This window comes from Gekko japonicus, unplaced genomic scaffold, assembly GCF_001447785.1.
Source record: "Gekko japonicus isolate JY-2015 unplaced genomic scaffold, Gekko_japonicus_V1.1 scaffold1721, whole genome shotgun sequence".
Lineage (NCBI taxonomy): Eukaryota > Metazoa > Chordata > Lepidosauria > Squamata > Gekkonidae > Gekko > Gekko japonicus.
The window spans coordinates 271,253-286,886 of NW_015173187.1; the positions used below are offsets into that span (position 1 = coordinate 271,253).

At 44.8% G+C, this 15,634-nt stretch overlaps 1 protein-coding gene across 3 annotated transcripts in view; it reads right to left on the reverse strand.

Annotated features, from left to right (window-relative positions):
• Window positions 1-15,634, reverse strand: part of BRD4 (bromodomain containing 4) — a 162,774-nt gene that overhangs the window by 50,236 nt on the left and 96,904 nt on the right. For all 3 annotated transcript variants that reach the window (XM_015422607.1, XM_015422605.1, XM_015422606.1), the window contains 2 exons: window positions 10,134-10,343; window positions 8,647-8,843 (listed from right to left, as the gene is read on the reverse strand). In XM_015422607.1, the coding sequence (XP_015278093.1) occupies window positions 8,647-8,843; window positions 10,134-10,343 (407 nt within the window). The remainder of the gene's footprint in view (window positions 1-8,646; window positions 8,844-10,133; window positions 10,344-15,634) is intronic.

Genomic DNA, 15,634 nt, shown 5'->3' on the forward strand with positions numbered 1-15,634 from the left:
GTTTCAACAATGTCAAAGAAAAGCAGGAAAAGAAATACTTAAGGTTTAGTGTTTCTTTGAAGAAAGGATAACTCTGAACTCTTTAGTTGAGAACCCACTTGTTCCTTCTGCTAGATGTTCTGATAATTCCATCACTCCAATTACAATGGCCAGGAGTTTTAGAAAGATTTCTGCAGGGAAGAGGCAGGCGTGGTCTTTGTCGTCTGCTGCATCCTCCTGTGGCAAATCCTCTTCTTCTGGCAAGAAGTCATTCTCAGAATGGCCCGAAATGATTTGATCCAGCAAAGATCTGCCAGTTTGGGCATTCCAATGACAGGATCATGCCCCAAGATCCTTAGCTGGATGGACTGGATACAAAAGGATACCATGAGGGGTTGAACTGGGCTCTTGGGGTATATTGGACTCCAATACAGCATCACTCTCAATACTTCTACTCAGATGATGTCAACGGTGCTGTCTTGTCCTGTTATGTTTATTTGGCAAAAGGATGCAGATAGGATTTCTGGAAGTTAGACCTACCAACTGCCTGTATGACACCACTCCTCACAGCTTAAATCTGTCAGGAGAGGGAGCTGGTAGACTGGGTCCAGTAGACAGTAGGTGCCTCTGTGAGAGAGGGTGTGGTTCCCCCACCCTTGAAACAGGCAGTGGTGCATCCACCCCTACAGAAATCTATTCTGGACCCAGTAGCTTTAAATGAACATTGTCTGATCTCAAATGAACCATTCTTGAACAAGATGACTGAATGAGTGATAGCTGGACAGCTTCAAGGATTCTGGGATGCAGCAAATTGTTTGGATCCTTTCAATCTGATCTCAGGAGTGATCATGACCTTGGTTGCCCTGGTAGATGATCTGAGTTAGGAGATTTACCCTGCATTTCCTATTGGCTCAAGGAAGCTTATATGTAACACTTAAAACATTACAGATTAAAACCAAATAATATTCTCCCCTCCCAAGATGCTTGCTGTTCATATTTCATCAAAGGCTCTGGGCAAACAAACAAGCCTTGTAGAACCTCCTGAACATGTCCAGTGAGGGGACTCCCCTCATCTCTTCAGGGATGCCACAACAGAAAATGCCTGGGTTTTGGATGATGTTGGTTCTCCTGCACCTCTCAGTGGCTTTGATTCCATTGACCATGGTAACCTCCTGGGCTACATTTTGTGCTATAGGGACAATAACATTTAGCAATGGTTTTGGTCCCACTTGGAAAGTAGGTTTCAAATGTGCTGGGGGGGAACTGTTGCTTGGGCTTTGGGGTTCCACAAGGTTCATTTTGTCTCCCATGCATTTTGACATCTACATGAAAACGTCGTCTTAGGTCATCTGTAGATTGGGGGGGGGGGCGATGATAGGTTATTTTTATCAAAGCAAGACCTGGAGATACCTCACCAACACTTGCAAAAAACATTACCAGAGCATCTAGAGAGCTTGGTGGAAACCAAGCCCTGTTCTTCCTTTGAGCCATCAAAGAAGAGCATAAAATATGGTTAATTGCTAATTAAGGTCCTAGAGTTGAAGCCTCATGAATTGGGAGGCATTAACTCTTCCTCACCACGTTCTCTATCTGCCATCCTGCTGATTATTCTATATAGATAAAAGAGACATAGAGCTGATGGTACAAATTCCCTCGGACTGGACCTCGAACTGTGTGCACCTGTTAGAGAGAAACTGGTATCTTCAGATCTTCATGTTTCCAGTGACTTCATACAGGAAAGAAAAAAGCACACTTCATATTCGGAAAAAATATTAATATTTATTTGTCTGAAGATTGTTCGAAACATCCTGCTAGCAGCCATAATATATATTATTCATCAAGGCTTCCAGCATATGAGTCTTGACTGACTTTCAATGATGCCATTCAGTTCTTTTGAATTGTTCACACTAATATTTTCTTGCAAATGGTGATTGTATCTTGAAGTATATATTTCTTCCATGTAATTGTATACATTTTCTAAGCATCATTTTATTTATTTTCCATTGTAGTTCATATATGGTTTGCTTTTTTCCTCCATTTTGTGCTACTGAACTATTTTTACAGCAAGAAAGCAAGATCTGTATAGTTATTTGATGAGACAAACCATATAACATATCTTGGTACAAGATGATGCAATCCTCTATATTTCACAGAAGCAGATGCCACTCCAAGGAACCTTTTGGAGCCAGGGTCTGGAGTCTAATAATTCATTCCACTTCTTTCTTCAACTGCAACTTCTCATTCTAAAAGGTCAGTCTTTGTACAGCCCAGAAGGTTAAGTCAGAGGGGCCATGGTTATTTTTCAACAAAATGTTTAGCTAATGGGACACTTATTCTCTTCAATTTAATATTACTTCTATGTCCTACAATATATTTCTTTAGATGCCTGCTAGTTTTACTGAAATAAAATTTTTACAGGAGCATTTGATAACATATGTAACCTGTGTAGAATTACATGCTGTAAAGTCCTTTAGTACATATTTTTTCTAATCCAAAGGGTTAATGAGACATTTCATATTACACATAAATTTGCATAGATACGATTTCCACAGGTAAAGTGTTCATGGAGGGCTTTTGTTGTTGTTCAGATGCACAGATGAGTCTGACTCTTCACGAGTCGGCCCCATGGACCACATCATGCCAGGCCTTCCTGTCTTCCGCCATCCTCTGAAGTTTGCTCAATTTCATGTTCATTGCATCTATGACACTGTCTAACCATCTCATCCTTCGCCGTCCCCGTCTTCTTTGACCTTCAGTCTTTCCCAGCATCAGGGTCTTCTCCAGTGAGTGCTCCCTTCTCATTTGGTGGCCAAAGTATTTGAGCGTCAGCTTCAATATCTGGTCTTCCAGGGAACAGTCAGGGTTGATTTCTTTTAGGATTGACTGATTTGATCTCCTTGCAGTCCAAGGGACTCTCAAGAGTCTTCTCCAGCACCATAATTTGAAAGAATCTATTCTTCGGCACTCGGCCTTCCTTATGGTCCAACTCTCACAGTCATATATTACTACTGGGAATACCATTGTTTTGACCATACAGACTTTTGTTGGCAGGATGATGTCTTTACTTTTTATTATGCTGCCTAGGTTTGCCATAGCTTTCCTCCCAAGGAGCAGGTGTCTTTTAATTTCATAGCTAACTTCTACAAATGAGTGCAATTGTGCAGTAATTTGAACATTCCTTGGCACTGCCCTTCTTTTTGATTGGAATGTAAACTGACCTTTTCCAATCCTGTGGCCACTGTTGAGTTTTCCAAATTTGCTGGCATATTGAGTGCAGCACTCTAACAGCATTGTCTTCTAAGACTTTGTATAGCTCAGCTGGGATACCATCACCTCCGCTAGTTTTGTTGTTAGTAATGCTTTCTAAGGCCTATTTGACTTTGCACTCCAGGATGTCTGGCTCGAGGTCAGTGATCACACCGTCAAGGTTGTCAAGGACACTGAGGTCCTTCTTGTACAGTTCTTCTGTGTATTCTTGTCATCGCTTCCTAATCTCTTCTGCTTCTGTTAGGTCCTTACCATTTTTGTCCTTTATCATGGCCAGCTTTGCACGAAATGTTCCCTTGATTTCTCCAGTTTTCTTGAAGAAATCTCTAGTCCTTCCCATTGTATTGTTTTCCTCTATTACTTTGCATTGTTCATTCAGGAAAGCCTCCTCATCTCTCCATGCTGTTCTCTGTAAATCTGCATCCAGTTGGGTACATCTTTCCTTTTCACCTTTGCCTTTTGCTTTCCTTCTTTCCTCACCTATTTGTAAAGCCTCATCAGACAGCCACTTTGCTTTCTTGCATTTCTTTTTCTTTGGGATGGTGCTGATTGTTGCCTCCTGTACAATGTCATGAACTTACGTCCATAGTTCTTCAGGCACTCTATCAGGTCCAGTCCCTTAAACCTATTCCTCACCTCCTCTGTATATTCATCAGGGATATGATCTAGGTCAAATCTGAATGGCCCAGTGGTTTTCCCAACTTTGTTCAGTTTAAGCCTGAATTTTGCAATGAGTAGCTCATGATCTGAGCCACAGTCAACTCCAGGTCTTGTTTGTACTGACTGTATAGAGCTTCCCTAACTTTGACTGCAAATGATATAATCAATCTGATTTCGGTGTTGCCCATATGGTGATGTCCATGTGCAGAGCCGCCTCTTAGGCTGTTGGAAGAGGGTGTTCACTATGACCAGCTATGACAAAACTCTGTTAGCCTTTGCCCGGTTTCATTTTGTTCTCCAAGGCCAAATTTGTCATTCCCAGTCCCCTATGATAAGGACATCTTTTTTGGTGTTAGTCCTAGGAGGTGTTGTAGGTCTTCATAGAATTAGGGCTAGCACCTGGGGAAGGCTAGCACCTGGTAAAACGCTCTGATAATATTCCATCAAGTTCTGAGTTCCCTGAAAGCAGTAAAAAGTTTTTATTACATAAAAGAATAATCTATATACCTAATAGCAACATGTAGCCCCAATCTGTGGATACTTAAATCCGTGAATGGGGCCACACTGACACTAAACAGATTTTCCTGGAAACTGGGTGTGGGACTCCCCAGGTTTGCAGAAAAATATAAAATCCAAAATAAAATATATAAAATAAATTCCCCCCAAAATACAATTGTCTGCTCAAGTGCAGACAATGTACTTACCAACAGAGAAAGGAGCCGCTCCAGCCTGGTAACCGGCAGCCACTTTGGGTTTGCTTGCGATGGCAGGGGATGCCAGTAGCCGCTCTGGGCCATGGTGGCAAAGAATGACAGCAGCCACTCCAGGACCAGCCACAGCATCGGGGTCAATGGTAGGTGGTGGGGGCCTAGAGCCATGTCAGGCTTGGCGATGGTGGCATATGGGATTACCCCACTGTGAGTCTCATGGGCCCACACTTGTATATTGTAATAATCTGGTGTGCCCAAGTCTGCAGACACTTATATTTGCAGATTGGGGCCACGCTGATTCTTCTCCCCACCTCTCCCCACCAGATTTACAGGAAAATCTTCAAACCCCCCCCCCCACCGCCAAAGATATGGGGGTTAAGAAAACCCAAAATGCCCAGCTGCTGAAGTGGGGGAGGGGGAAAGGACTGAGAGCCTCCAGCTCCCTGCATACAAGGAAGCAGCAGCTGCAGCCTTGCTCTTGGTGCTACATGAAGAGAGTCAGGGAGGGCGGCTCAGGCAAAGGCCCTGAAGACAGGCAGCTAGGTATGAAGAATCTCCCTGTGCACCCAGCCATCTCCAGTGGCGTTGCCTCAGCTGTCCTCCTTAACTCTCCCCTCAGCTGGTGAGTGCCAAGATTGAGACGACACTGGATGTGGCTGGCTGGTTGGGAAGAATATTCCTTGCCCAGCCACATGCCAGCAGCGCACTCAGCAGCCAAGGGAAGTGTCAGGGAGGGTGCCTCAGGCAACACCTCTGAAGGCAGACAGATGGGTGAGAAGAAGTCAATAAATTTATTCTTCAAAACTGCCCGTATATAAATTGGCTGCTTTAGGGGCCACAGAGCATCCTACTGCAATGCCTTTAACTTGCCAGTATAATTTGTCAGTAAACAAGAAGTTCGTTGTAAACACTATTTCAGGTATGGTTAAAAAAACGAACTGAAGGATTCTTATTGTTGAGGTATGCTAGACAGTAGATAGTGCTCCCCTCTGGGGAAAGGCAGTATAAAGTGAGGCAATATCATATCTACATTAGATACATATCTATATTAGATATGTTCTCTAGATTGTTGATGAAATCCATAGTATCCCTTATATATGATGGCATCAAGGATACAAACGGTTTAAGGAAAAACCATTTATATTTAGATAACGGGTCCAGGACAGATTTACTTCCAGAGACAACAGGTCTACCCCACCCTTTTGCTTTCTATGTAAAAGCATATGAATGTGTAAGGTCAGTATACAGCCACTAGGGGACAGAGACTTTCATGAACATCTTGCTCTTGAGATGTTTGCCTACTGGCAAGCACCTGAGGTCGCTTTTTCTCCACCACCCTTAAAAAGGGAGGACAGGGAGAAAGGAGAGAATGGAAAGACTCTGAACCAAACTAACTGAGTCTGCTGAGATGGCTTCTCAGGGAAGGGGGGAAAAGAAAGCTAGCTCCAGTGCCCAGGCCCAGTGAGCACACAGTGACACAATTCCTTAAAATGGATGGCTTAGACATGGCCTAGGCTATGGGTGGCCAAACTTGCTTAACGTAAGAGCCACATAGAATAAATGTCAGCTGTTTGAGAGCCATAAGATATGAATACACACATATTTATTGAAAAAATATGCAAATTTATATATTAAATTAAAGAGACAAATGCCTTCTCTAAGCCAAGCCAGCCTGATGGTGGGGTGGTGGGGCGGGGCTTGGAGAACACATTTAGATGGGGAGGGAGGGGATAAAGAGAGAAAGAAAGAAAGTGGGAAGAAAGCAAATAGATGGGGGAGGAAGGGAGAGGCGGAAAGAAAGCAACTTTAACTTTAAATGTGTCCTCCAAGCCCCCCATGCCGGCTGGCTTGGTTTGGAGAAGGGATTTAAAGAGACAAATGCCTTCTCCAAGCTGGCTGGTGGTGGGGGGCTTTGAGAACACATTTAAAGTTGCTTTCTTTCTCTGTTCCCCCCCATACACCTCAAGCCTACCCAGAGAGGGGAACATTGTCTGGGGAAGGGAAGACCGATCGGGGAGGCATGCCTCTCCTTTGCTTCCCCAGCCACCCTGCTGGGAGCCGCAGAATATGTGTGAAAGAGTCACATGTGGTTCCCGAGCCACAGTTTGGCCACCCCTGGCCTAGGCCCTATTGTCCTTTTCCCATATGGCCTTCTTTGCCACCTGCCCTTCCCTGTTCTCTGTACCACGTTCTTATCACACTACTGAACCCTTATACCCCTGCAGGTCAGAGAGAAGAGACTAGCACTAGGGTTGTAGATTCAGGTGGCCTTAGAAGAATTCTCCTGCCATGCTAAATGGATAGTAAGCACTGCCTGCCCATTGGGAGATGGAGATGAGAGTAAAATTTGAGAGGGTTCTGCAAGGAAATTCTTCCCTGATGGCAGTCCTGTATCAGTTCCTTCCACCCATCCCCATCTAAAATGAAGGTGGCAGGGGGAGAAAGAGAAGAGAAACTTTGCTTGGATGACTAAACCTAACAAAAAACACAAATGTTTCTGAGCTCAGTTCTGCTACCCAAGCACAACTATGGAACCAAAGGGAAGCCCCTCCCCTTGGTGTTGATTCTGTCAGAGGTCCTGTCTGCTGACCAAGAGGAGAAGATGCCCCATGGGTCAAGATTTCCCTACCCCAGAACCACCAGAGAAAAGTGTAATGCTACGATGCTGATGATAGACTGCAATGGCCACAATACTTTTGGTAAAGACATTCATTGCTCTGGACAGGGCAAAAATCTAACAGTACTGGAAGCAACAGTTTCACATTGTTAAGAAAACAGTTGTCTGAGGTCTAGATGTGAAGTAAAGTCCAGAACAGAGAGGGAAAGAATATGTGAAAGCAGACCAAATATAATTTACTGGGATTTATGGACACCCTGCAGGTCAAGGAAGGGTTAAAGAGGAAGGAAACTGTGCAATCTCACCCTCTAAAAAAGGTGTAACCACTTGGATATCTGAGGCAACACTATATCCTACAGATGTCACTATGGGAAATGTATCAATTGTTCCAGTCCTTCTAGTACTGATTTACTATAGCTAAGGTTGACACAGGAGCATCTGGGATAAAATGGCTTAGGGATTGAATGGTTAACGTCAGCGCCTGATCTGTCATGCTGAGGATTTATTATGATGTTTATTCTTTTTCTCAGGTTCCTGTTGAGTATCAGCAGTTGCAGATGGGTCAAAAGTATAATTTCTGTCCTGATTTTAGACTACTTAGGAGGCCATTTCAAACAACCAAGTTCTCAGGATCTGTTACTAGAACAGATCCACAAGATCTAACCCAATGTTCAAAAAAGATAGAAACTCTCAGGTTGGGGAAAGTGATGCTCTGTATTCTTGGTGCTTGGGGGGGGGGGCAACAGTGGGAGGGCTTCTAGTGTCCTGGCCCTACTGCTGGACCTCCTGATGGCACCTGGTATTTTTGGCCACTGTGTGACAGAGAGTAGGACAAGATGGGCCATTGGCCTGATCCAACATTAGTTTCTCTTATGTTCTTACATTTAACTTAACCCAACTACAATTTTCATTACAGCTGTATATTCAAGTACATAAAGATTCCTGTTACTTAGCTGAACAGCCTTCATGATCAAAACCCACAATGGTATTTGCCGTTGGAAAAGATATGACTGAAAATGAGATTTTTCTGACATGCAAGAAGTTATTCTTTGTCTCTCAGAATCTGTTGCAGAAACTAGTGACCAATGTAGGTTTTGCTAAAGAACTGTTGCTTAATGTAAGAGATTTGCTAAAACAAACAGTAGCAATGATTATTCAAACAGCTTAGAAGATATCTAACATGTTTGAATTGTAAGTTCAAACAAACAGCAGTATTATTTAACTACAGTTAACAGCGTTAACTACAGTTATACTACCATAATGTAACACAGCCCAAAATATTATGACTTCAAACTAGATGCTTCAAATACATGACGTAATGAGATTCTGCAGCACTCTTGGTTATGTTCTAAATGTTTCTTATTCTATACTTATCAAACAAAAAGTACAGAATGGGACACACAGAGGGCTAACCTTGAATTACTGCTGCTGCTGTTACTTTTCTTGGCCTTCTTAGGTGGAGGATCCTTGGGTTTTTTCTTATTCTCTTCCACTTCTTCTTTCTTTTTGTGCTTCTCTTTTTTCTTTTCTTTTTTGTCTTTTTCTTTCTTCTTTGGTTTGTTCTGTTGGGGCTGGGACAAGGCAGCCAACTGCTCATGTACTGCTTTAAGCTAAGAAGCAGATAAAGATTGAGACAATGTTGCTCAGACATTCTTCTCTCATTTATTCTTTATTTACAGCTCTTCCTCCCCCTTGATGCAATCTAATTGCTTTGCACAGAGAGATTGTGTGCAAATTTAGTGTAACTGATCAAGGCCTATAGAATAGAAGGGGATGAGACTCAAAAGACTTGAAAAAAATCTTTGGACGCTTAGCAGAGCACAAACCAGAGCAGCAGATTAGAGTCCTCCTTTGCCCCACCCACACCTCTCCCATCAGCAACTTTAAAAGGACTTTCCCTTCTTTTGTGAAAGCCTCTTTTCCCTCAAGACACAGAGCTAAAATAAAGAGTTGTGTGCCATGATCCACAAGTGAACCTAAACCTAAAATCTCTCTATTGCCTTGAACTCAAAACAGAACTGAACTCCACAAAACAAACACTAGTACAAAATAAATTTCTTGACAATCAGGTACTCGAGTAGTTCTTCAGCAGTAGTAAAGGATCATCTCTCTCTGCTGTAACCCTAGAGACCTGGAAAAAGGGGCAGCTGTATGTCCCAGAAAGTCAGTGGAGAAAAAGAGTGTATGGTCCAAGAATGGCAATTCTCCTGTCTCCTGCATTTACTTTGATCCAGGTATGAATTGCTTCTTTCAGATAAGGGCAAGTTATCCTGGAGCTACATGTCCTACTGAGGAAGATGTACAGGTACCCTTACAACTGCCTGTGTATTTCCCCCAATGGAGTAAATAGCAACAATCTGAATCTTGCGCATACATACACATCCCACAGCTATTTACCAGTAAAAACCATAAGGGATGTCCACTCATGGATTTCCCAGCACCTTGTCTATTGTAATCCTTTGTTAAAACAAATCTGGCCAAATATTGGTCTCATCCTTATATTGTGATAAAGCATGTTGACAAAAATGAAAGTACTACTTTGGTGCTAGAGCTGGTGCCAGTATAATGCCAGTCTGGCCATTAAGTAAAGCTATAATTATAGCAGGTTTCTTGGGTGCTAGAGCTGGTGCCAGTATAATGCCGGTCACATTATACATTATATTAAGTAAGGCTATAATTATAGCAGGATTTTCACACTTCTTCATCCCCATAGTTAAGAACTACATTCTGACCACTCTTTAACAATTAAGAAAAACATGGGTATGAAAAGCAGTTCCAGAATGTTGGTTGTGATCATCTACAAGTTAGTCTGTGTGTTACAAAACAGAAGACACAGGAAGCTAAAGTTAAGCAAATTACTGACCCTTCATCCTCCAGGTTCACAGCAACAAACATGTTACCTGTTCCTGAAGTTCTGCTAGCCGCTGAGCTCGTTCTTCCTCAGAATCATCTGATGAACTGTCACTATCAGAAGAGCTGTCGCTGCTGCTATCACTGGATGAAGGTGGGGGCATTTTGGGTGGGGGCTGCGCCACTACTGGAGAGGAAGCTGGAATCACGGGTTCTTCAGGCTCATCTGGCATTTTAGCAAAGCGCATTTCAAAAACATCCTGAGGAAAACATGATGATCAATATGAGACTGTTCCACTTTTACATACTAGTGTGATCAAGAAACTATACAAATAGCTCAGTGATTTTGTATTATATTCTGTTGAACTAAGTAAAATGGTTGCAAACTAGAATCATAGAATCACAGAGTTGGAAGAAGCCACACAGGCCATCTAGTCCAACCCACTGGCTCAATGCAGGATCAGCCTAGAGCATCCCTACCAAGTATTTGTCCAGCCGCTGCTTAAAGACTGCCAGTGAGGGGGAGCTCACCACCTCCCAAGCTAGCTGATTCGACAGTTGAACAACTTACTGTAAAAAAGTTTTTCCTAATATCCGTTTGGTACCTTCCCACACTTAATTTAAACCCATTATTGTGAGTCCTGTCCTCTGCTGCCAACAGTCCTGCCCTATCCTCCAAACTGAACATCCCCAAGTCCCTCAGCCTTTCCTCATAGGGCTTGGTCTCCAGACCCCTGATTATCCTCGTCGCTCTCCTCTGCACCCGCTCCATTCTGTCCACAGCCTTTTTGGAAGTGAGGCCTCCAGAACTGCACATAATACTCCAGCTGTGGCCTGACCAATGCAGTGTACAGGCAGTGTACAATGGGACTATGACATCTTGCAATTTGGATGTTATGCCTCTGTTGATACATCCCAAGATTGCATTAGCCTTTTTTGTTGCTGCATCACACTGGTTGCTTATATTTAACTTATGGTCCACCCGTACCCCAAGTTCTTGTTCATACACTTCTACCCATACACACACACCTTTACTCTATATGGTGCGATCACCATAGGAAGGTTTAGTGTGCAACCGAACAGTGTTCCAAGGACATCTTTCTACTTTCTCTCACAAAACAAAGGCTGCTATCTACTCCCATGGAGAAAAGTTAAGTGCCGCAACTTCTCCTACTCCCACAGAAATTCCTGAAACATACAAGCAGGAATTATACTATATTCCCTTACATACAGAATGGTGAAGTAAAAATCCTTCAAACAAATAAATGGTTCAAAACGGTATTATTGGCTTTTCATAGAAATGATAGATGTGTTTCCAGCTTTTTCGTGATAAGGTGATTAAAAGCATAATAATGCCATCCAGTGTTTCCTCTAAGATGAGTTAGTGTGATTTAGCTCATAGTTTATTAGCCTCTGGCTTACAAATTTTTGTCTTACCTCAGAAAGGATGGCTCCAGAACAAACTAATTTATACAGTAGCCAAATCACCTGCTCACAGCTTTAATGCTAGTAGCTCACAAAGTAGAATTTTTGCTCACAGGGATCTATAACTTAGAGGGAGCATTGGTGCCATAGCTGTGTATGCTCTTGGACTTGATCTATATATCTAATACTGAAGTAGCCCCCTCTGTGCGGATATCTAAATCAGCACAGAGGGGGCACTTGGGGGGAAGGGAGAATTTTGTGCACACATGGGGCGGTCCCCAGGTGTGCACAAAAATCTTAAAAGTTTTTTAAAAAATCGGGGGGGTACTTAAATCCCCCCAAAAGTGACAGAGCGGGGGAGGACTGGCCTCGCCGCCGCCGCCGCCTTGGGGAGATCGAGCAGGGAGGGATGGAGGAGACAGAGCTCTTCTCCCCCCTGTGAGCATCGCGGGTCCCCTTACGGGGGGGGAGGACTGGCCTCGCCGCCGCCGCCGCCTCGGGGAGATCGAGCGGGGGGGATGGAGGAGACGGAGCTCTTCTCCCCCCCCCCCGCGAGTATCGTGGGTCTCCTTACTTGTATTTTCTAAATTTCTATACCATTTTGGATTCAGAGGAAGCTGAGGGACTAAAATGACTTTAGTTGTGCTGGTGGATGACCTAGATTTGAACACAGTTTGCTCTCTCTTTAACCTCTCAATAGCATTTGACACAAATCATCAATAATTTTGTTTGCATCAGCTATACATGCTGGAAACTGCAGGCATTATGTATTACATTGGTTCTACTCCTACCTACTTTTATCCAAAAGTAGCAGTGGGCAACTGCATGTCTAAGTGAGGTTTACAAACTGGAAGTTATTTCAAACAAGACAGAGGACACGGTAGGCTGCCCTAAGGAACTGGATGATGTTCATGGCAGAGGATACACTCCCCTTCAGGGTGAAAGTTTGCAGTTTGCTTTTCAACTTTTGTATCAAATGGTGATGAGAAACACCTTTTATCAGCTTAAGGGAACTTTTATCAGCTTTTATCAGCTTAAGGGAACTAAGACGGCAGTGGTATCATCTGAAGAAGTGATCTCTAGTCCATGAAAGCGTATGCTAGAATAAAAAGCTGTCAGTCTGTAAGGTGCTGGTAGATATCCGTTTAGTATAACAAACATATTTGTTTAGCAAACATATCCATTTAGCAAACAAACACAGCTATCCTCCCTCTGTAATTATCATCATGGAAGGCTAAACTCCCTTAGTTCTCACACATTAGGTAGCATCTTTAGATCAGTAGGAGATCTCCTATACTGTGTTTCATCCTTCACCAATGTAGGGCAAACAGGGTTTATGACCTCTCTCACTGATGAAGAAGAAGAAGAGGAGATTGGATTTATACCCCGCCCTTCACTACCCAAGGGAGTCTCAGAGTGGCTTACAAACTCCTTTCCCATCCCCTCCCCTGATGTTCACTGACGTCTGCACAAGTGCAGGCCTGCCATGGCAGATCTTCTTCTAGCTTAGAATCCTTAGGGGAACCATTGTGAACATTTCCCTCCCAGTGGTCACACAATCCAGTGGCACAACACCCCTTTCCCCTTCAGTTCCATCTGAAATGCCACAAGCATCCAATGATCTGAGATCATAGAGTGGCAGGTGGAGCCACCACTGAAAAAGCCCTGGCCCTCGTTATGGCCAGTCTGGCGTCTTTTGGGCCAGGGAGAGTCAGGCGATTTTGCGACCCTGAACTCAGTGCTCTCTGGAGCACATATGGGGAAAGGCGGTCCCTCAGGTAGGCAGGCTCCCAACCATATAGGTCTTTAAAGGTCAAAACCAGCACCTTGAAACAAATCTGGTATGCTATTGGCAGCCAGTGCAATGCCTTCAGCACAGGCTGGATGTGATCTCGTGTAGAAAGCACCATCAGCAGCCTGGCTGCCACATTTTGCACCAGCTGCAACTTCTGGATTTGAGACAAGGGCAGCCCCATGTAGAGAGCGTTGCAGTAGTCTAATAGCATGGATCACTGTTGCCAGGTCATTGCGTTCAATGAAGGGAACCAACTGCCTAATCTGCCGAAGATGGTAAAAGGCTGCCTTGGCAGTGGCTGCTACCTGGGCCTTCATTGTTAAGGAGGCGTCCAGGAGCACTCCCAAACCCCTGACCCTCGGCGCTGGCACCAAAGGCACCCCATCGGCCAGTAGTGGGATCCCTACTCCTGAGCCACTCCAACTCAGGCATAGGAGCAGGGATCCCACTACCTGCCTTTGATGGGTCTTCGTTGGATTCAATTTCAAACGGCTCAGTCTAAGCCAGCCCGCCATGTCCTGAAGCGCCCATGTCTGGGTGTCATCTGCGTATCAGAGGGGTGGGGGTGTTGGAGGGGTGGGGGTACACTGGCTGTTACTAAAGGCACAGCACCACCCCTCTCCCAGGAGACGAGACACTGTAAGGCAAGCCCCTGAATCCCATTGTTGGTGAGGCAGTGGATCAGCAACTGATGGTCGACCGTGTCGAATGCCGCCAACAGGTCCAACAGCAACAGTACCGCCAAACCGCCTCGATCCAGGTGTCTCCGGAGGTCATTTGTGAGGACAACCAGTGCCGTCTCCGTCCCATGGCCTGGCCAAAAGCCGGACTGGAACAGGTCTAGCATGAAAGTGTCATCCATAAAGCTCTGCAACTGAATCGCTGCCACTCTCTCAAGTAATTTGCCCAAATAGGGCAAATTGGAGACTGACTGGTAGTTGGCCGATTCGGCCGGGTCCAAGGATGGTTTTTTCAGGAGAGGGCAGACCATTGCTTCCTTGAGCGCCCCCAGGAACCGTCCCTCCGCGAAGGATTTATTGATAATATCCCTGAGGGCACCTCGCAACCCCTCATGGCCAGCTTTTATGAACCATGAAGGGCATGAGTCAAGGCTGCACGTGGTCCGGCAAGGCTAAGTGGACTGAAATAATCCAGAATAGAACTAGACGACGTGCATGGGGTCTCGAGTTCGCACACTGTCTCAACTGTGGTGGGGAGATCACGGCGGAGCAGCAAGACTTTATCTGCAAAGTAGCTCGCAAAAGCCTCACAGCCGATATCCAATTCCCTAGCATTTGGTCTGCCCTGAGGCAGCTCTGTTAATGACCGATAAGTTCTAAACAATTGTGCCTGGCTAGCAGATGCAACCGTGGCCGCGTATAACTCTCTCTTCACAGCTTTGGCTGCCATCTCATAGGATCTCATAAACATCCCATAGGATGCTCTTGTTGCCTCGTCGTGAGTGCGCCACCACCGTTTCTCTAGTCATCTGAGCTCTCGTTTCATCAGCCGCAGCTCCACGGTGAACCAAGGAGCCCGCTTAGAGCGAGGGCGCAGAGGGCTTCGGGGAGCGATCTCGTCGATGGCGGTCGAGAGTCGGCCATGCCAGTCCTCGACTAACTCATCTAATGAGCTACCAGGGTTTCTTACAAATGTGTCAGCAGACAACCATGTTGCAACTCTGCAGATCTCCTTCAATGGAATTCCCCTGAGGAAGGCCACCAATGATGTCTGTGCCCTAGTCGAATGCGCATGTATTATGGACAAGGTACTCCTACTTTCGAGTAACACAATTTTATTGCTGAAACAATCCGTCTGGATAATGTCTGCAATGAAGCCTTTTTTCATTTTGAAACTCCCACATAACAAACAAAGACGTGCCTTTCCTGAAAAACATTGTCCAATCTAAATATTGCCCTTCTAACATCCAGTGCATACAGCCTTTTTCTGCCTCAGAATCCAGTGCAGGGAAAATACTGTTAAGGTAACTTCCTTAGTCAAATGAGATTTTGAAACTACCATTGGAAGAAACTGTAAACTAGGCATCATCACCACTCTCTTCTTAAATAACTTTAAGAAAGGAGGGTCCATACACAGTGCGACGAATTCACTTACTTGCCTCACTGACATAATCACTACCAAAAAGCCGGGGCCCTGAAATCACCCAGGGCTGTTTGCTGCACCTCAGGGAGGGAGGAGGGAGGGGCAGAGAGGCAATCCTCACTGGGCGGAGGGGGTGGGCCAGCAGCAAGTGCGGGAAGCTTGCGCCCACCTGATCCAGCGCTGGCCCTATCAGAGGGTCGTGGGTGTTGGAGGGGTGGGGGTACACTG